At 35.9% G+C, this 22,007-nt stretch overlaps 1 protein-coding gene across 1 annotated transcript; it reads right to left on the bottom strand.

Annotated features, from left to right (window-relative positions):
- Positions 1–1,056: 1,056 nt before the first annotated feature.
- On the bottom strand, positions 1,057–5,351 carry LOC141614245 (uncharacterized). Its single transcript, XM_074433004.1, has 6 exons — positions 5,213–5,351; positions 4,335–5,098; positions 2,379–4,060; positions 1,894–2,101; positions 1,360–1,446; positions 1,057–1,149 (listed from the first exon to the last, which is right to left on the bottom strand). Exons 1-6 carry the CDS (start codon positions 5,349–5,351, stop codon positions 1,057–1,059), a joined length of 2,973 nt encoding a protein of 990 aa, XP_074289105.1.
- Positions 5,352–22,007: the final 16,656 nt, after the last annotated feature.

Genomic DNA, 22,007 nt, shown 5'->3' on the forward strand with positions numbered 1-22,007 from the left:
AAGAAAAAAAAGAAAAAAAAAAATTGGAAACATGAAATGTAAATAGCATAACAAATACAGAGTATTAAACTTTGACCTCTTTAATTTCTAGATAAATTAAACACCAATTAAAAATCAAAATTCACACTAAATTTTAAATTTCGACGTTTACTGTTAGAATATTATAAGCAACAAATAAATATCACATAACTCTAATTTTAAACCATTTCTAAAAAAAATAAAGAATTTGTAAATACTACGGAGTAGACCTGGAAATATTATTCCACAAATAAAAATTTACAACACTCTAATTTAAGTTTAAACTATTCATATGTGAAACTCTCTCTTATTGTTATCTACTAATTAAAGAAAGCCTTTTACATTTCATTTATCCTTACTCTATATTTATGTCTATATTAAATTTCTTAATAATGAAAAAGAATGCTCAAAAGTCACAAAACCTTGCTACAATTTATGTATATATTAAATTTGATAATAATAATAAAAAAAAGACGCCGAAAAGTCATAAAATGCATTCTCAATTGGCTATAAATGTTTGATGAAAGACAACATTTGTGAACCATAATTCAAGCCAATATTTTTTTCACCGCCACCTCTAACATAATCGTATCAGAAAATAATCTATCTTATCACTTTATCAACATCAAGGTAAGTGTATTAAGGCTTTAAATTAATAATTTATTTATTTAATTTTAAGTTCCATTGCCTCTGAAGTGCTGATCACATCTTTTTTTTTTTGGTAACCGGTAAGTTGTATTATAAAAATTGAAGTCTAAGTACAAAAACTGATTAAGTTCTCAGCATATGATTCCTAGTTATCTAGTCTAAATGTATATATACTATGTATGTATGAGTATCATTGTAGACTGTGTAGCCAAGCTAGTTCTTTCCTATGAGGTGTATGTCTATTCCTCAACCAAAATCTAGCAACAACTGCCTGAATACATTGCTGCACAACAGACTCAGGACGCCTAACACTGCCATGAAGTCTTGTATGATTCCTATTTTGCCATATATATTTCATAGATGACAACAACATGACATGCACTGATTAGATCACGTTGCAGTCTGGATGTACCACGACCATTGGCCTGCCAAGTAGCCAGGTGCTGGACTGGGAACTGAATATGGAGTTTCTGTTTCAACAAGCTGAAGCAATGAGTGCTGAAAGGGCAGTCACTGAACAAATGCTGATGATCTTCATTACTACTCCCACAGAGAAAACAGGTTTTATCAGTACCAAACCCCATTTTCTTCATTCTGTCACGAGTTAACAATATCTGATGTGCTGCTACCCAGTAGATGAAAGAGTGCCTAGGTATATTTAAATCTATTCCAACAAACAAATCTCCAAGGTACCTTAGCTTTTCCTAGTCTCAACCATTGGTATCCAGCCTGAATAGAGTAAGGTTTATCCAGTCCAAGCCACTGATCCTGTATATAGGCCTGTTTGAATAGTGGCATCATGTAACTAATTTTTTTCCACGACCAACTGCAATCACCTGGAGGCTTATACTCAGTCCAATGTACTCCTTTCATATAGAAATGACTGATCCATCTAACCCAGAGGTGATCTTTTTTGCTAGCTACCCACCAGACATACTTTCCCAAGAGGGCTTTGTTCCAGATTTTAGCAGCTTGAATACCCAGGCCTCCCTCCTCTTTGGGACATCAACATTGATCCCAGTTAACTTTTAGAGCTTTCAAGTAATTATCAGAACCTCCCCAGAGATAATTTCGACAAGTAGCTTCAATCTTATTCATGATTCCAACAGATATTAAAAACATGCTGGCCCAATAAGAATGAAGAGTGGATAGAACAGAAGTTACCAGTGTCAATCTACCTGCATAAGATAGCTATCTAGCTCCCCAAGATCTAAGTCTAGCAACTACCTTATCCACAAGTTTCATGCCATCATTCTTGGAGATTTTCTTGGAAGAAATAGGGACCCCAAGGTACTTAAATGGGAGTTGCCCCTGAACAAACCCAGATACTTGTAAAATGTTTTGAATTATGCTTGCAGACACACCATTAAAATAAATGTTGGACTTCTCTTTGTTCAGTTTAAGTCCAGATGCAGCCGAGAAGGTAGAGAAAGACCTTAATAACCACATGATAGATAGATCAGTACCTTTACAAAACAACAGTAGATCATCTGCGAAGAGTAGATGAGTAAGTCTAGTAGATTTGCACAGAGGATGGTACTGGAAGCTGTCTTGTTGAGAAACCACATTGAGAATACGTGACAAATACTCCATATAGAGGGTAAAGATCAAGAGGGAGATGGGGTCTCCTTGCCTGAGACCCCTCTTTCTTTAAAGAAACCAAAGTTATTACCATTAAGAGCCAGAGAATATGATGGAGTAGTAATGCAGACCAGCGCATGTCAATGAATTTGGTAGGGAAGTTTAACTTTTGAAGCATGGCTTGTACAAATCCCCACTCAACTGTATCGTAAGCCTTTCTCAGGTCAATCTTAAGTAGACATCTAGGAGAGGCAGATCTTCTCTTGTACAACTTGACCAGATCTTGACATATAAGCACATTTTCCACAATAGTCCTGCCCTTGATAAAAGCTCCTTGATTACAGCTGATAATATCAGGTAGCACTTGACCAAGCCTAGTGCATAAAATTTTGGCAATGCATTTATATAGGATGTTACAGCATGCTATATGCCTGAATTCATGCACATGTACTGGCATGCTAACCTTAGGTATGAGGGTGATAGTGGTACAATTGAGTTGCTTAAGAAGATGCCCAAATTGAAAGAAATCCAAGACAACCTTACTCACCTCATTACCTATGATGTCCCACGAATCCTTGAAGAACTGACTTGAGTATCCATCAGGCCCTAGTGCTTTTGTAGAAGGAATAGAGAAGATACTAGCCTTGACTTCATCCTTGGTCACAGGTCTCAACAATATTTGATGATGAAGTTCTGTGAGGGTAGGTCCAGCTCTAACAGTTGGGCCATGTACTTTCGTAGTACTAGTGTGATTCCCCAACAAATCCTGATAGTAATCAAGGAAAGCTCCCTCAATACCCTGATTATCAGTTTGGGTGATCCCATACCTATCATCAATCCTAAAAATATTGTTGGATACATGTCTTGCCTTAATTTGACTATGAAAGAAAGCTGAGTTTTCATCCCCTTCTCTCAACCACTCTGTCTTAGCCTTCTGTTTAAGGTAACTGAACTGAGCTTCAGCTAGCATTTTATAACTGGATGCAACAGCTTGTTCAGCATGTAAAATTGTCTGATTATGAGGGGTTAAATGCATTGTCTCTTGGATATCAAACAGTAGTTTTTTAGCAACTTCAGCAGCCCTTTCCACATCAGAGAACCTTTGTCTATTCAAAGCCTTGAGTGATTTTTTAAGAGATTTGAGTTTGGTCACCACTCTATACATTTTGGTCCCTCTGATCTGCTTATTCCACTCATGGAGAACAATGTTTTTGAATTCAGGTGCAATACTCCACATGTTGAAGTACTTAAATTGAGTTTTCTTTCTGACATCAGTCATTCTTCTGTAACAGACACAAGGATTGTGGTCATAGATACCTTCAGCCATAAAATAAGCATTGCTCTCAGGATACATATCATACCAGTCCCTATTTACCATCATCCTATCAATTCTAGAGAAGACTCTTGAACTAGGATCCTGTTTATTGGTCCAAGTAAAGAAAGCCCCATGAGCACTTATATCTTGTACTTCACAGTAATCAACACAATCTCTGAAATCTCTTATCTCACTCCAACGTACATCTCTACTAATTCTCTCATGAAAGTTGAGTACATTACTAAAGTCCCCACATATACACCAAACCCCTTGACATTTAGTTTTGGTCTCCTTCAAAATATCCCATAATTCACATCTGATGGCTTCATCATTGGACCCATAGACAACAGTGTACCAAAATTGATCTCCTGATGCAGTTTCAGTAACCTCTATAGTAATTTGCTGAGAACTACTATCTATGTAATGAATCTGAAACAACTGTGGTTGCCATATAATCCAAACCCTCCCACCAGGGTGATGAGAGTTATTATTTATACCCTGCTAACTTTGTCCTAAATTATGTAAAACTGTAGAAAAGTTATTGCTCTTAATCTTAGTTTCTACTAATCCAAACAATCCCACCTTATTCTAAAATAGAAATTTCCTAATATCAAGTTGTTTGGCAGGATTGTTCATACCTCTAATGTTCCAAAAACCCAAACTATCCATGATCAAGAGTAGGAACACTCACTTCCCCCTCCTTAGGTATGTCAGCTGGAGGAGGACCATCCTCATCAGGTGGTTCCAATTATAGTTGCCCTTCACATCTTACTTCAGTCAACTTCAAGTCCTTTTGGTGTTCCTGCCTGACTCTAACTATAACTGGAGATGGTGTAATCCAATTAGAGTTGTGAATAGTAGGTCCCCCAAATGGTTTCTCTGCTTGTTGCACTGGAGTCTGAACAGAAGGAGGTACAACAGGCTGTCTAGAAGGATCAACAACAGGCTTTGGAGCCACAACAGGCTTGGGTCTCCATGCCATTTTCTGTTGAGGGACACTGACCTTCTTCCTGCACACCTCCTTATTATGTCCAATTCCTCTGCAACTAGCACATATCTCAGGTTTCCACTCATATTCCACCAAAACCAAGACATCCTCTCCTTTTTCATCTTTGAAACATATTTTGTCAGGGAAATGTTGATTAACCTTAACCTCAATCATCAGACGTGCATATCTAAGCCTCGTTTTCTCAATAGTGGCATTGTCACTCTTCATGTACTTCCCAACCAGGGTGGATATTTTCTCCAAACAAGATTGTCCCCAAAATTTCAGACCTAAACCACATAACCTAACCCATACTGGAACAGCTGGAACATTTTCCTTCATTAACAAGCTTTGTTCTGTCCAAGGTTTTACAATTACTGGCTTATTGTCAAATAAAGGGAATCCTTGTTTTAGTACCAAATTCTTACATTCAAGCGTGGGAAAGCGGACCAAAAACACACCATTAGGCAGGAAAGAAATCTTATCATACTTATACACCCCCCAGATCCTATTGATAAAACCAGTCAAAATTTCCCATGGAGGATTACCCCCTAAAACGTAACAAATCACAACAGTTGACCAATATTCCAATTCAGGTTTAACATCTTCCTCTGTAATTTATACAGAACTAGGGGACGAAGGGGTTTTAGCAGCAGATTTCTTACCAGTAACCTTTGTCCATCCTTCCCGATCCTCAGAAATAGTTTCAGTTTCCACCACCGTTGTTGGTTCAAACTCCTCCTCTTCGGATTCTTCAACAATCGCATCCAAATCCAGGACCGGTATTCTAACTATATCACTCATTACCTTTGTTGAACGTGCTTCAACAGAATTAGGTCGTGGGTTTGAGTTTTCTTCAATCAAATCTGTAATATCAAGTCGATAATTAATTTTATTGTTACTAAAAGAAAGACGAACTTGTGCAGAAGATCTAATTTTTTTGGATTTTTGAGAATTTTTTGATTTGGTTAGTCGAGCCATGCTGCAAGAACTAACCCTAATTTTCTAGTAAGAAGGCATAACTTTCTCTCTCTATTTGGCAATTCTTTTCAATATTGCATTTTCTCATCACATCTTTAAACTTCACTTATGTGTTGTTTTGTTCTCATTTAGGGCCTATCAAGATTTGTGGTGTTGTGCTATTCAAAGGTAAAAATATTTACATCTTTATGACTCAATGTTCTATTCTTTCACTATTTAATGGAAAAATTTTTAATTAATAATGATAAGGTTAATATTACATAAATCAAATTCACAATTTTGTTTGTAATTAATTACTTAGTGGACTTTTTGTTTTTATTTTGTAGGGATGGTTCATTGGAGATTGAAGACTATATAGACAAGGAAAATACTATAATTGTTCAAACAAATAATCCCTCCACTCAACTGAATACTATATTACTCTGTATAAACTAACTACAAGATTAGCATGAATTTGAATGACTAATTGTTTTAGTTTCATAAAAAAAAAAATTAGTATTTCTTAAAGTTTCGAATGTATATTTTATTTTGGTATGTGTTGTTTTTATATTCATTATTTACCCTTTGAAAAATTATTCATGATCTCAATCTTATTAACAAGTTCATGATCTCAATCTTATTAACAAAAACTAAAACAAGGTCGTCATAATTAGCTAGCATATAAATCCTACTTCATCACAAGATGTCAAGATTGGGTACACTCTACACACAATATCAAAGAGTAAACAATAGTAGAAAATCATAAATAGTCTCGTGAATTTCACGGGCAATAAAAGTAGTAATATAGTTAAAAGGCTACTTAAAACATTTAATTTTATTCCACGTCGTGTCATTTTTATATTAGTACTAAACCTACTTTAGACTTATTTATGAAACTCGTCATAAGGTTTACTAATATTTTTTGATGGAAACCATAAAATCGATCATGATTTAAATTATAAATATAAATTAAGAATTTTAAATCGTACAATTTGTCTATCTAACTCTTCATTAACCATAAAGATATTAGTTTAAAGGTATTATATGTAGTAAATAAAAGTAAATAATTTTGATTATAAAGCTATTAATATTTTTTTAGTGGAAACCATAAGATCATGTATTAAATTATAAAAATAAATTAAGAATTTACTCTCATCATTTAAATTGTATAAGTTGTCCATATAATTCTTCATTAGCCATAAAGATAGTAGCTAAAAAGTCTTATATGTGGTAAATGAAAAATCTAATAATTTGATATAAAGCTTCCCAATTTCCATATTGTTACTTTGTATTTCTTTCAAAACCATCTTAAATACAGTAATTAACACACTTGAGAAAAAGTGATAAACAAGGTATGTAAATGTGATTAAAGTGTGCATAGTCTTCTTAAATTTACTAATATCTTAGAATTTAAAACGTTTAATAAGATTTATAGTTAGTTTTGTAAGATGATGCATATTTTATTTTTATTTGTATTTTAACTATCTCAAATTTGCAGATTATTCATTGTGAAGAAGGCTATTGAAAAGTGGAGATTACATGTTTGGATCTAAATGTGAAAAATGAAAACATATTTTTACTCCTTTAGTTGGTTTACAAACTTATTCATCATCACTAAGATTCTCTATTTTACATGTAAATGTTTGAGAAAAAATATGCTAGATTTTAAGGAAAAGTTAAATTAATAGTGTATCTATTTAACTTTTTTTTAAAAAAAAAATATCAAATTTGCAGATTTGATTAACCATTTGATTCTTTTATTTGTAAAAAAAAGCTAACTAATTTAATTTGTTGTCGGTGATGCTAATGTAACCACGATGTTTGAGTGCTTTGTTTATCGACCTAACGACGTAGTCATTTTTAGCCTAATTTATGATGCACTATAGAAAAATAACAAATTCGTAAAATAAACTAAACAAATATTTATAGTTCTAAAATTAGATACATTAAATTTTTGACTACAAAATATTCATGAATAATATTAACAATTTAACATGTATTAAAATATATGATAATAAAGTTCAAATTAAAAGTTCTATTTGTAATACTATGGTCATGCAATAACGTAAAAGGAAGTAAACATTAACAAAAATTTGGCTTATAGGTTACTCGGAAAAAAAAAATTTTATATATTAGTTAAACATGGACGTCAACAAAGAGAAAATAAACCCAAATTAAACTACATAGAATCAAAACCATGCATGAAAATGATAATTTGCTAAAATATTACAAATACATTAGGAACATGTAAAATTAGATTGAAAAATTACAAATAATTGCTGACTTGGAAACAAAACAAGCTTCAAGTTTTAAATTACAGAAAACTAACATAAAGTTTATGAAAAATGCATATAAAAACCGGAAAATTAGTGAAGAACAATAAATGAAGAATAGTAAAAAATCAGATGTGTTTGGTTGAAAATTAATGAAGGACAAAAATAGAAGAACACATATGTTTAATGTTGATGAATAGGTATTTTTATATGTGAGTCCGCGCCAATTCCTTTCACCACCACGGGTTCATAAAAAGTATGTATCATAAATAAAATATTTAGCATAGTGAGTACACATTTTAAATACTAAAATATTAGCTCATGTATCAAATGATAGTGCCTGCTATTACGACAATACGACCTGTGCATTTTTTGCACGGGTTTAAAACTAATAGTGGATATGCAAAGAAAGGTAAATAGATAATTAACCATATTAATATTGGTGAATATTAAGATAGTACAATATATAAAATATATGTAGAATAAACAATATATGAGAATATAACGATAGATCGTAATAATATACGATATATTTCAAATTTCATTCTAGTATTTTGTTCAATAAAAAAAGTTTTCGAACAACTTTTACGATACAAATTTATGCTCTGCATCCCAATTATTACCCCTCTTTTGGAAGGATTTAGGAAAAATGGGTGAAATACCTATTCTACCTCTATAATTATAGAAGTAGAAATAATAATATTATGGCGGGGAACAGATAGTTAATATGTTAAGAGAAATATTGGGTGATTACGCTTTTTCATTACTAAATTTAGAAAGGGAACGATTATTTTAGGATAAATTTTTGGGAGAAATGGGAGGAGCTGATAAGTTAGCTGATTAAATAAACTAACTGAAAGGTAGTTGGTAAAATGACATAATCAGTACTCCATATTTAATTTTATAAATTATGTAGACACCTCGTTTCTACTCCTCTCGCCAACCACCCAATGTTGATTGAGCCGCATGTTTAACCACGCAGAGCGATTTATGACATTTCGTAAGTTCGTCGACACGTGATAGATCAAACAGTCGAGTCAACCTCATGTTCGTCATCTACGTGCTGATACGGTCGTTTTGACAGTAATTAGAGTACATTTGGAGTCCGAGTCAAAAACCGTTTCCATTTTCTAAAACCGTCTTAAGCCGAGTCGGAAAGTTCTAGAATTTTCTAGAGTATTATTCCTATTTTTTATCTTTCATCACGAAAATATCTTCTTTGCAGAATAAGGAAGCATGCATCTTCCCTAATTCCTATTTTAAACCGCGGAATTCTTTCTTGCTGAGGAGGAAACCACCCAAGAGAAAACGCAGCAGGAGCAGCGCCTCTTAGAAAGGTCGCAGTTCGTGCTGCGCCTCTTCATGGGCTAGTTTTTTTTTCCAGTTTCCAGATTTTTTCCGGATTTCTTTCCTAATCCCACTTTTACCTAAATTCCTCCACGTGATTAGTATAAATAGAGGCCTCCGTCTCACATATTTCTCATGCGAGTGTCCGCCCTTCTCTTCTCCCTTTGCATTCTATGATCGTGCTCTTGCTTTTCGACGCCGACATGCTTGCTCTACGCGACCACGTAAGCTCAGATCATTCTGAGTTCTAGTCACATTGCATAAACCGACCAATTTAACCAACTCTACCTAATAAAACTAATCAATCTGTTTTAAATCCTTTTTAAGGGCACTTTCATTCATACATCGAGTCGAGCAATCACTAAACGACAACTTCGTCAATCTCATTTTATCAAACATGTAAATCTGAGGGTATAAAATCCCAATTTATTTATTTTATTTTCTGTATATATAACATATGTAATAATTTATATCATTTATATGCTCGAACTGTCTTTTAAAATCACCTTTTTAAAACCCTTTGATGGAAAAGTGGGAAGAATCGCATAAACTGATGCGACTTCTGGAAAGGCCGCAGCATCTTCTGCAATTTTTCTTCTTCGTTTTCTTCCTATTTTTGTCTAACAATTTTCAAATTATTTTATATAAATCTTTTCCAACTTTTTTCCGACTTAAATCCCTTATATTTAATAATTGCGGGTTTTCGTCATCTTATTCAAACCCGGATTTTATGTGTTCGATTTTCCCATATCGAGTCTTTAGAATTCGTCTTTGGTACTTAGTTTCCCTATTTTTCAGTTTTTTTTAGCTAATCTCGTTTCCGTTAGTTCAAAGTTTTAACCTTTATAAAATCTGACATCGTATAACTAATTATGTAAATAGCCATGATAATCTATTTAAACTTGTTCTCTAATCTGACTTGTGACGATATTGGTATGTGTAATCTGACAAATCACTTCCAGTCGTATATCAATAATCAACGTAAATTAATCAACGAACAATAACTAACCCGCGGGTATGATTTTCACAGTCAGAACCCAACTCAAGAACAGCCGCAACAGGTGATGCACCTCTTCCAGAGAATGCACCAGTTGCAGCGCCTGCTCTGGGTTGGTTTCTGCCTCCGAACTCTTTCTCGTCTTGATGTAGGCTTTCTATTTAAGTTTCTAATCGACTATTATTCATATTATCACCTTTCAATTTGAAATATTTTCATATTTTAATTTATTTTTGTTTCTTTTTTATTTTATTTTCTTTTCTAATCTCCGTTTTGAGCATATTTATGACGTAAATTCAATTTATTTCATTGTAATCAATTGTAATTTATTTATGTATTGTAGTTTTCATATTGTTTCTTCCATGATTTACTTACTTGGCATTCACATGTAATCAATCTAATTCCAACTTCGACCCAATTAAGTGCAAAACCGTGTGTTTACCAACATAGTTAGTATTCACATGCTAGGTTTAAAACGTTGGATGTTGCATCTCATGCATACAATTGACAACATATCAAATATAAACAACTTCCCTGATCATTAGTAGAGGCCGCTATCGAGGCGGGCGGGATTAGGTGTTCAATTAAAGAGCTTCCTAATACGTACTCTCACTCCTTACTCAAGATCTCCGTGAGCATCCGTATTCATTGGCATCGCGAGAGTCATTCTAGACATAGAATGCTAAGGGTAACGAATTCTTAGTGTTCATGTCACTACTTTGTGTCTTGACATGACATGAAGTATTCAAACGGTTCCAATTTTACATAAAAATTGATGGCGACTCCACAAATGCAGGCTTGTCAAACCTTTCACCGGTTTCGATGTCTTTCTAATCGATAACGACCCATGACGTGCTTTGGCCCTCGCGCCGAAGTTTCGTAGGAGAAGTGTCGCCGCTTCGAAACCAACACGCGGGTGCGCGAGGCGTGGGTGGCTGTTTCCACAGTTTGGCGACTCCGCTGGGGATGATACACTTAGACTAAGTCTAGTGTTACCTAGGGTGAAACTTGAACAAGGTTAGTTAGGGAATAGTTTATATGAAACAGTTGTTAATTTTCATTACTAGATCTTCTTTGGTCGTTTTATCCAGCCTTCCTAGGCTTAACCCAACCAATTTGACCAATCTCCCGTCTGGACGGTACAAATTCCTATTTGTGCCTAAAGATAGATAGCGACTGACGTCAACCATACCACGATGCTTACTCATGTTTTTATCAAGAGCTTTCACTACTCGAGCGAATGGACTAGGAACCGACCCGACTCATGTTTGGCACGGACCTCTCCACAGACCAGGGTATGATAGCTTGGTATGGCAACCCACCCTTTAAACCAAAACCCTTCTAAAAGCACTCAGCATACCGTTATAATGACTATGCCTATGTTTGTACCTTGTATGTTATCACATTTGTAACAAAACAATAGCGAAATTTTCAAAACCCTTTCCTCAATATGTAAAATGTAAATCTTTCAAAATAGCCTAAAAAACTAAAAGTCAATAAAATCAAGTCGAAAATCTGTCAAAATTTCAAAAATCAACCATTTTCAAAATCATTTCAAAGTCGACACTACTACAATCACACACAATGATTGTCTAGGATAACATTTCAAAACCATCATTTTCAAAATCCACACGACACAAATGGATACACACGTCCTCCCTTTTTGAGCCGTTCCTTTAGTCTTTTTGTTTCCTTCGAATAAGTGTGCAATGTAGTCGATTGTGTCTTGATTTGCCGTCGGTTCTTATCCTCAGTCCAAGATGGTCGGAACGAACGAAAGTCAAGGAAGCGTCCAGGGTCAACCCGATGGTAATGGTAATAATTAAGTTTTGGCTGCACTACTCCGGCTCCAAGCCAGTCAAGATGTCGCATACGCCCGTCTCCAAAAAATCGAAGGACGCATAGTAGCCGTGGAAGCCAGACTTCCTCCCGCAGAGGGTCCTATTCCTGACATCCCTTTGCACGAAAATCCTCCACCCTTTTGAAAGCCTTAAAATGATTCTCCACCTATCCTTACTGAAGTAGAAAAGCGTCTTCAATACCTGGAAGAGAAACTAATGTACCTCAAAGGGGATGACATCTACAGGAAAAATAGCCGAAAGTATGAAGCAGTGAATACTCAACTGCCAACCAACTTCAACATGAGTGACATCCTGAAGTTCAAGGGGCACGAAAACCCTCTAAACCACATTCGTGCTTTCAAAGATTACATGTTTATCAAAGGCATTAAGCCAGAGATGTTCTTAAGGATCTAATTTCCTTCATCTCTCGACACCATTCCCAAACAATGGTTCTATTCTCTAGACCACAAGAAAATTTCTACTTGGGATGATGCTGCCATCGAGTTCACTAAATAGTACGTAGATAATGCTGAAATCCAAATCAACATGCGCACTCTAGAGATTCTTACCCAGAATGAAAAAGAAGGTTTCACCGACCTCCTAAGTGGAGAAAGACTAGCACCCAACTAGTTGAGCGTCCAGATGAGGCCACTCTTGTGGAGATATTTGTGGACAATCTAAGACCTATCTATGCAAATCACTTGAGCATCAAATATTTCAAAGATTTAACAGTGCTAGGTACAAGGATCGAAGACGATATTCACAAAGGACTCTTGTCCAAAACTGTAGGGCGCAGATATCAAGGTTTAATGTCAGATGGAAGTCGTTCTTATGGTTTCACTAGAAAAACCGACGATGTCAACCTCGTCGAGTCATCTAAAAGAAACAACACACCAAGAAAGTTCACTGACATTGGTGACACATACACAAATGCGCTGAAAAGGTTGTTGAAACAGGCTATAATCCAACTAATAGGACCTACACCTGACCCAGAAAAGAAGTCTTAAGTTCTGGGATGACAATGACTATTGTGAGTATCAGAGGGGTAAAGGACACGACATAGAAAACTGTTATAGGTTGAAGCATGCTATCAAAGACATGATCGAAGATTGACGTTTACCTATCCCTCCCACAAGTAAGCCTAACAACACAAAGAATTCTCTTGGAATTCTAATGATCTCAGATGAGGAATCCACCTTGGATTGTTCACACCTTATCTCTCCAGCCGAAGATGAGATCAATATGGTTGACCACGGAGAAACTTACTCTACCATCACACCCACTATTACAGATTTTGTCGCATGGGCAAAGAGTGTGAGTAGACAAGTCGCTAAACTAGAAGATGTCGTGTCATCCCTGCGAAAATCCCAACGTCTCAACTCAAGAAACCACGCAAATGGCCGCTACTCTATCCTACGAATCTACAATGCAAGAGGTCATCATGGTATTTGACGATTTGGTTCAACAGATTATTAGTCTAGAAGCCAAAATTTTGCGCTTGAAAGAGCTCAACACTATCAATGGCGTTTGGACAGACGAGGACGAAGATGTTTACCTAATAGATCAACTTCTAATCAAAAACGTCGAAAGCCTCACAGGCGATATTATTACCATGATACTACGGGATGAACATTTCAACCCTGCAACGCTCATCACAGATGCCAATCCAGCCAATCAGCAAAGAGGATAGATAAAATTGATCAAATGGATAAATAATCAAGGAAGGCTCTTCAAGCTCACAATTAGAGAAGGAGAGATGTTCAAAGGAGAACCAGAAGATGACGAGTTCGAGTCTGAGTTGGAGTTGGAAACCGAGTCTAATTCTAGAGAAGTCGTTAAAGAGTCTCCTTCTGTTGCCACTCCTTATCCTATCATTTCTCCTAGCTTAGCATCGTCTAGTAACAATAGTTTGGGTAATGTCCCAAGAACTATCCCTTTACCGCCACTAACTACTGCGCAGATGGCTTCTTTATTTCAGCTAATTTCAAATATTAATATGAATAAATCTGATTCTGCTTATTCTTTGTGTTATCTTGATTGCAATTCTTTTTATGATGAAACTGAGGATGATCCTGACCTAGATTTAATCGAACTACCTCCCTTCATAATTAAAGAAATACTAGAGGAAGGGAAAGGGGCACCTGTTATAGAGAACATCGAACCTATTAATATAGGGACAGATTTAAAACCCCAAGAACTCAGGATAGGGACGACCATAAACCCAAATGAAAGGGCTTGCTTCATCGAGATTCTTCACGAATTCAATGACGTCTTCGCTTGGTCCTACAAGGATATGCCAGGAATAGACAGAGATATTGCAGAACATTGAATCCTAATCAAGCCAGGTTTCAAACCTGTAAAGTAGAAGCTTCGTCGAATGAGAACAAAATGGGCTCTCAAGATTAAAGAGAAAGTAGACAAGCAATTCAAAGTCGGGTTCATCAAAGTTTCCCAGTACTCAGTCTGGGTGGCTAACATAGTCCCCGTACCTAAAAAGGATGGGCGAATTCGGGTTTGTCTTGATTTCATAGATCTGAATAAGGCAAGTCCAAAAGACGACTTCCCACTCCCGCACATCGACATACTAGTGGATAATACAGCATATCACGCACTTGTTTTTTTCATGGCTGGGTACGCAGGATATAATCAGATCAAAATGGCTGAAGAACATATGCATAAAACAGTGTTCGTCACTCAGTGAGGCACCTATTGCTATACTTTTATGCCGTTCGGGTTAATCAATGTTGGAGCAACATATCAATGAACCGCGACTACCCTATTGCTTGACATGATGCACAAAGAAGTAGAGGTATATGTAGATGACATGATCGTCAAATCCAAGGATAGGCAGGGTCACATCTCCAACCTTCGCAAATTCTTTCTCAAATTATGCAAGTACAACATGAGACTTAATCCTCAGAAGTACGCATTCGAGGTAACGTCCGACAAGCGGCTAGGATATGTAGTCAGTCAGAGAGGGATAGAGATTGATCCATTCAAGATCAAGGCTCTAATCGAGATGCCACATCAAAGGAAGTTCGAGGTTTCCTGGGCAAAGTACAGTATATAAGTCACTTCATTTCAATGCTCACTATGATCTGCGAACCCATATTTATAAAGCTCAAGAAAATGGACCACACCATGTAGGACGATGATTGTCAAAAGGCATTTGACAGAATCAAGGAGATTTTGGCCAAGCCACCTATTTTGATGCCACCGCAGAAAGACGAACCTTTGTCTCTATATCTCACAATCACAGAAACAACCATGAGGGTTATGCTCGCACAGACCGTCAGGAAAGAAGAAAGAGCTATCTACTACCTTAGTAAGAAGTTCTTAGAATATGATACTAAGTATACACCGCTTGAAATAACATGCCTCGGTCTTGTGTGGGCAACCAAGAAGTTACGTCATTATATGCTTAGTTATTCCGTCAAGGTGTACTTGAAGATGGACCCTATCAAGTATATTTTCGAAAAACCTGCCTTAAATGGGCGTTTGGCAAGATGGACTTTGATGCTCTCAGAGTTTGATCTCAAATATGTACCTTTGAAGGTCATTAAAGGATGAGCGCTAGCCAAATTCATCGCAGGCAACCCAATTCATGATACCCAAGTGATAAATACATGGTCATTTCTAGATGAAGATATTCTACACACCAACGCAGAATCATGGGATCTCTATTTCGATGGGGCTTCCAATCTTGTAGGGTATGGTATAGGAGTATTGCTTATTTCTCCTAAAGGTGAGCATACACCGACTTCTGTCAAACTCGACTTCGAGGTGACTAATAACGCGGCAGAATATGAGCCCTGCCTCATCGGTTTACAAGCAGCGGTCAGTTTAGGCATCAAGAGACTCCGAGTCCATGGCGATTCATCTTTAATTATCAACCAAATTACCGAATCTTGGAAAATCCAAAGTAAAAGCCTTGCGCCATATCAAGCCAGGATAGATCAAGTGGCCAATTTTTCAACCAAGTTATCTATTTGCATTTACCTCGAGAATAAAATCAGTTTGCAGACGCTCTTGCATCCTTGATCAACATGCCCGACAACATGATAGAAATGCCACTATGCATTGAGCGATGGTCTAAACCAGCTTATGTTCACATTCTTACCAACGAAAGCGAAAATAAAGAGGAGCCTTGGTACCAAGCCATCTTGAATTACAAGCTTCACGGTGCATACCCACCTGATATGGATAAGAGGGGACATCGAGTGATTCGTTTACTACCATCTCAATATGTACTGAATAAAGGGGATTTATACAAGAGAACGCCACAAAGCATCATTTTGATTTGCCTCGATCATTCAAAAGTAAAGAAAGTTATGGAGGAAGTCCATGATGGAGAGTGCGGACCTCATATGAGTGGAACAATGATGGCAAAGAAAATCATGCGTTTAGGATACTATTGGACAACGGTGGAGACAGATTGCATCAAATACGTAAGGCATTGCCACAATTGCCAGATCTTCGGGAATGTGCAACACGTCCCACCATCTTTACTATATAAGATGACATCTCCTTGACCGTTTTCTATTTGGGGAATTGACATCATCGGGAAGATCACTCCAGCTGGAACGGGTGGTCATTGTTTCATCCTAGTGGCCATCGATTACTTCACGAAATGGGTAGAAGCAGCATCCTATATTGCTCTAACATCCAAACATGTGGCTAAATTCATACAAACCAATATCATGTGTCGATATGGGTGTCCACATAAGATAATCAGTGACAATGAGTCCCATTTTCAAGCTGAAACTGAATAGTTACTGGCCAAGTATAAAATTAAGCATCATCACTCTTCCCCTTATCGACCTTAGACTAATGGTGCGGTGGAGGCAGCAAACAAAAATGTTGTCATGATCCTCACGAAAATGATCGACAACTATCGTGATTGGCCTAGCAAGATATCCTTTGCATTATGGGGATATCGAACTGCAGTTAGGACGCCCACTTAGGCTACTCCTTTCTATCCAACATATGGCATAGAAGCCATACAGTAGAGCTAGAGGTCCCATCTCTAGGCATTCTACTCGAAAGCCAATTCCCGGAAGCAAAATGAATAAGGATAGGTACGAAGAACCGTCCTGTTGGACGGACGAAGATTACGTGCCTTGCATAATGTCCGTACATATCAAGCACGAATTAGGAGAGCCCTCAACAAAAGAGTCCAACCCTAAAACATCAAAAAGGGAGATCTAGGTCTTAAATCCGCCCGAGCTCTTCTACCAGTCAACCCAAGGGGAAAATTCAAGCCTAATTGGGCCGGGCCTTATCTAGTCAAATATATACTTTCAGGGGGGTACAGTTAGAATTTCAGGCCTAGACGGGAATGAGTTTTCAAATCTGACTAAACTAGACCAACTTAAGCAATTTTACCCTTAGAATAGACCTAAAAAACGCGCCACGTGGGATAAACGTGCCGCTCCTACTTTACGTAATACATGGCCCCAGACGGCCTCAAAGTTAGTGTCACCTCGCTCTTGCGTTTTGACATTTTTTTTTGTTTTATCCTCAGTATCATCGAATAACTTAATTGCATTCTTAAGAGTAAGTAAAGCACCGTGTTTATTCCTTACGTTCATTACAAGCTCTTGCTTCGAACATTTATTCCTTTACATTTTCTATTTCGAACTACGTTCTGGGTTTGATTTCATTTTCAATAAATACGTAGGCAATTCTTCACAGGATACAACCCAACTAATTTTTTAATCCAAAATGTGAATAGAAGGACATTTTCTTTGGCACTTGGAATTCGAAAGAATAAATAAAATGAATTTTTTAAAGTTTCTAACTAAAATGACCAGTTTGTTCATCTATTAGTAGTACGCCAAAATGCTGAAATTAATGCTAAGCTAGGATTCTAAAAACCCTGCCGCTTATTATAACAACAATAATAATAAATACTAATAAGGACTTAGGCTATTTCTTTTCTTCCATTTTTCCTTTGCCTTTGTCATTTTTATCATACTTCTTATCTCGACCTCTAGGGGGATGCTCTTGCATTATCTCTAACCTAATCACCAATGGTTTTTTTTTCGGGGCCTAGTCTTTCCATTCCGATCCACAACCAACTTCTCAATAGGAGCATTCCTTGGCTTCTTCTTCGGGCGAACGACTCAGAATCAAGCTTCTTCTTCGGTCAAGTATTTCTGGTTTTCTTTCGCCACTTCACGGATCTTGTAGTCAACCGGCTCATGTTTCCTTAGCTTCTCGCGCTCTTCCGAAGTACTAACCTTCATCCACTGTAAGTAAGAATCCGACACCCACAACGAACCAACTAGGGCAGGTATAAACCACATATTCCTTTGGGCCCAACGAAGTGCCCAGTCACGACATGACTCAGAGGTGTGCGCCAGTGTTGTCTGTGGTACGGTGTTAAGCTTTGGAATTTTCTGCTTCATGCCCACTTGCCTCATCAACCTCTCCCAGAATATGCTGACCATGAACTCCAAGCCGGGGACGCGAATAGATCAAGTAGGATCAAGGGATGATACTCATGTCAATGCTTTGAGATGCCACCAAGGGATGATCCATCTAATCAAGGGACCTCCTTTGTTATTTAGTTTGTTCTCCCAATAGTTGCACACTCGAGTGAAGTCCACCATGTATAGCCTTTTCTTCATCACGATCGATCGTGATCGGTATCCAAGCACATCAACTGGGGGCTCGATCAATCATAGCCTCTCTATCAGCCAAATCTACAAAAAGGGGTCAAGCATTATAATCCATTTCTCCCGGAGGACTCACGGTCGGAAAAAGAAAAAAAAAAGAAAGGAAAAAAGGAAAAGAAAAAAAAGAAAAAGGAAGAATATGGGATCGTTTTACCTGTAAAATGATAGGACTTCCTAGATTCGGGAGCTCGCGGTTCGCCTTTCGGTTATCCAACCCTAAGATGGTCTCTCCTAATACCAAGCAAGCTGTGCTCTTGCGTAGTTCCATTTGCTCGATAATACCCAAGAATCGCGGGTCACCTATCATTTCCGCATCCGCATGGCCCTTTAAGATAAAGCAGTGAAGGAGGCAAATTCCAAAGGCTTTGCGCCTCGCAGCATGAAAAATCTTACCTCATAGCTTAGGAAGGTTAAAAATGTCCAACATACATCAAATGAAAGCTAATGATGTTAACTTTCTCTGCCAAAAAGAATTATCCAAAATTACCCAGTAGATTTTGAGTTATTCAAGTCTGAACACATATAAGCCAGTTTCAGAAACAACATTGCATTAAATCGTGACAGTCTTTGAAGGCTTATTGCGATAAATCTACACATTGAATATTATTGATTCTAACTCCATAGGAAACTAGACTCCTCTAAGATTTTATACATGTAAAGAACTAAAATTTTAAGCAAGTAGATCATCAGATATAGCCATCTGAAGTCAGACCAGATATTCTGAACTGTTGAAGATTTCAGATTTGCTTTGTTCCTCTTTTGAATTTGTGTTCTTTAAAATGAGATAACTCTTGTTCTCATTCCACGGCTCATATCTAGATGATATCTGAACCTTATAATGGTATAAGAATGATGATCAAAATTGATGTTATGAAGAGCCAATTATTCCCTTCTGAAATCATAACAACAAACCTGAATATTTGTTCAAAATATACTTAAAATGAATCCAACTATGTCATTGCCTTGTATCAGTCATATGGAAGTTGGATTTGTTGGAAAATGTGTCATCAACAATAGTGCGATCACATGATTTAATATCATAATTAAATCTCATATTAAGAATACGTAAGGGATGATTCATTATATAGTCAACTGATCAACATTAATCGGTAACGATTGGCTTGCTAGAGTTTGACGTTACTGTCGTGGGACGGTGGTGGTCAGTTGATCCCTTAAGGTCACACCTAAAGGATGATGCCCTTATCAGTAAAGTTAATTAATTAATTGTATGTCCATACAAGTTGATTAATTTCTTAAATATGAACAATTTATATTGATGAGAGGAAATATGTATCTTATTATAATGTGATTAAATAAGATCCTATTTAGTGAATTAATATGTTAATTTACTAAATTATGTTGAGGTTTTATAAATGTTTCGAGGTAGAGGTAATTAGTTATTTACATTTACAAGAGGTTGTAAATTTAACTAACTAGCTATTATGGGACCCATTATATGTTGATATAATGATAAAATATTACTCAATAAGTTGAGTGAATATATGTTTGTTAATTTGTCACATAATTGTTGTATGATCAAATTAATATTTAATTATGTAAGATAATTAAATATAAAACTTATAAGCATTTGTGGGACAAATATTATAAGACAAAAATGGACCATAATGAGTGCATGGCACCGGTTTTTGGGAGGAGATAGGACACTTGTCCTAAGTCTTCTATTTTGTCCAAAAACCTTATGACACCAACAACACTTGTCATGTTGCCTCCACCTTATAAGACACTTGCCATAAGCATTTGCATGAGGATTTTTTTTGAGAAGAAAAATGCTCTAAAAAGAGCTAAGTGGCCGGACCACTTATGTGAGAGGGAGGACATTTTTTGTTCTTATATTTTTTTCCACTCATTCTCTCACAAGATGCTTTACATGCAAACTCTCACACATATTCATTTCTTCTCCACCAAAACTTGAGAAGTTTGATTCAAATTTTTCAATAAGATTACTAATATTACTAGTGTAATATATGAGTATTAGTAAGCAATTTTAAGGTAAACTACTAAATAAATATCTAGCACATATTATTTAGTAGTGATAAGGGATAATCTTGGGTGCAATCAAGAGGAGTGGCTTATATACTTGAAGTCTTTGGAGGATCATCCTAATATTCATCATAGCTCAAGAACAAGTGAAGGTAGGAGACCTTACTTGTGCCCAAAAATCCGAAATTTACAATGTAAGGAAACATTGTTTTCTTATAAATCTTTTCTTTTGTTATGCATGCACTAGATCTAAAGAACAAATAATTAACAAGTTAATTAGTTCACTATTAGAGGAGTCTAATAATTGGTATATGAACCTAACAAGTGGTATCAGAGCATAAGGATGTTGCATGCATAATCGGTTATTGTTTTTCCGAGTTAAAAAGTTAACATATAAAACTAAAAATTTGTGATTTATAAGTATAAGTCACGAAATCATCATGCATGTTATATATTCTTGTCCTAAAATTTTTTTAGGTCATTTTTATGATTTATGGAAATTTATTGCTCATTTTAATGATTTTTGGTCATTTTATTACATTTTTATGACTAAAATGGGAATTAAAATGCTAAAAATAGTTAAACTAAGTCTCTAACCTTGAAAATTTTATATGCCCTCACATGCAAATTTTAAAAGTTGTGTGTAAAAGCTCGTATTAATTGGATTAATATTGCATGATTTATGAGTTTTATGAGATAAAAATGGATTAAAAGAGGTTAAATGGTTAAAAATAGTTATATTTCGAATTGGGCCATGAAACTTTAATATGTTGTCACATGCATAATTTACAGAGTGTATGTAAATTTTGAGATTAAATGATCTCATTTAGCATGATTTATGAATTTTTAGTGTAAAAATGGCATAAATAGTGACTATTTTGGCATAAATAGCTAAAACATATTGCATGGCATGAAAAAATTATTTTAGGTTGAATAAATATCCCACTAATCATATCTAAGGTTGTAAAGATTATTGGATTAATTTTCGGATACTTTAAATGTTTTATGAGATACATCCGATAAAATAAAACTATATTTTCTCAAAAAATAATTCGAAACTTTAAACCATGAATTTTGATATTATGAGTATCATGGAATTATTCCAGAATGTTCAAAAATTTAAAATTCAAATTTTGAAATTTTTATAATTTAATTTGGATTTATTTCATAAATATTATGATTTTAAGGTAAAAAATGAGCATAAAATTAAATCAAGTTGAATTATTGTCAAAAATTGAGTGATGACTAATTTTTGAGTCCTAAAAAGTGTTAGGGTAATTAAATTGAGCTTAGATGAGATTTAAGTGTTAATTAGTGATTTAAAAGGTTATTATCACGCATTTCCATAAAACCGGGTTATA

The sequence above is a fragment of the Silene latifolia genome, chromosome 11 (genome assembly GCF_048544455.1).
Source record: "Silene latifolia isolate original U9 population chromosome 11, ASM4854445v1, whole genome shotgun sequence".
NCBI classification, from domain to species: Eukaryota; Viridiplantae; Streptophyta; class Magnoliopsida; order Caryophyllales; family Caryophyllaceae; genus Silene; species Silene latifolia.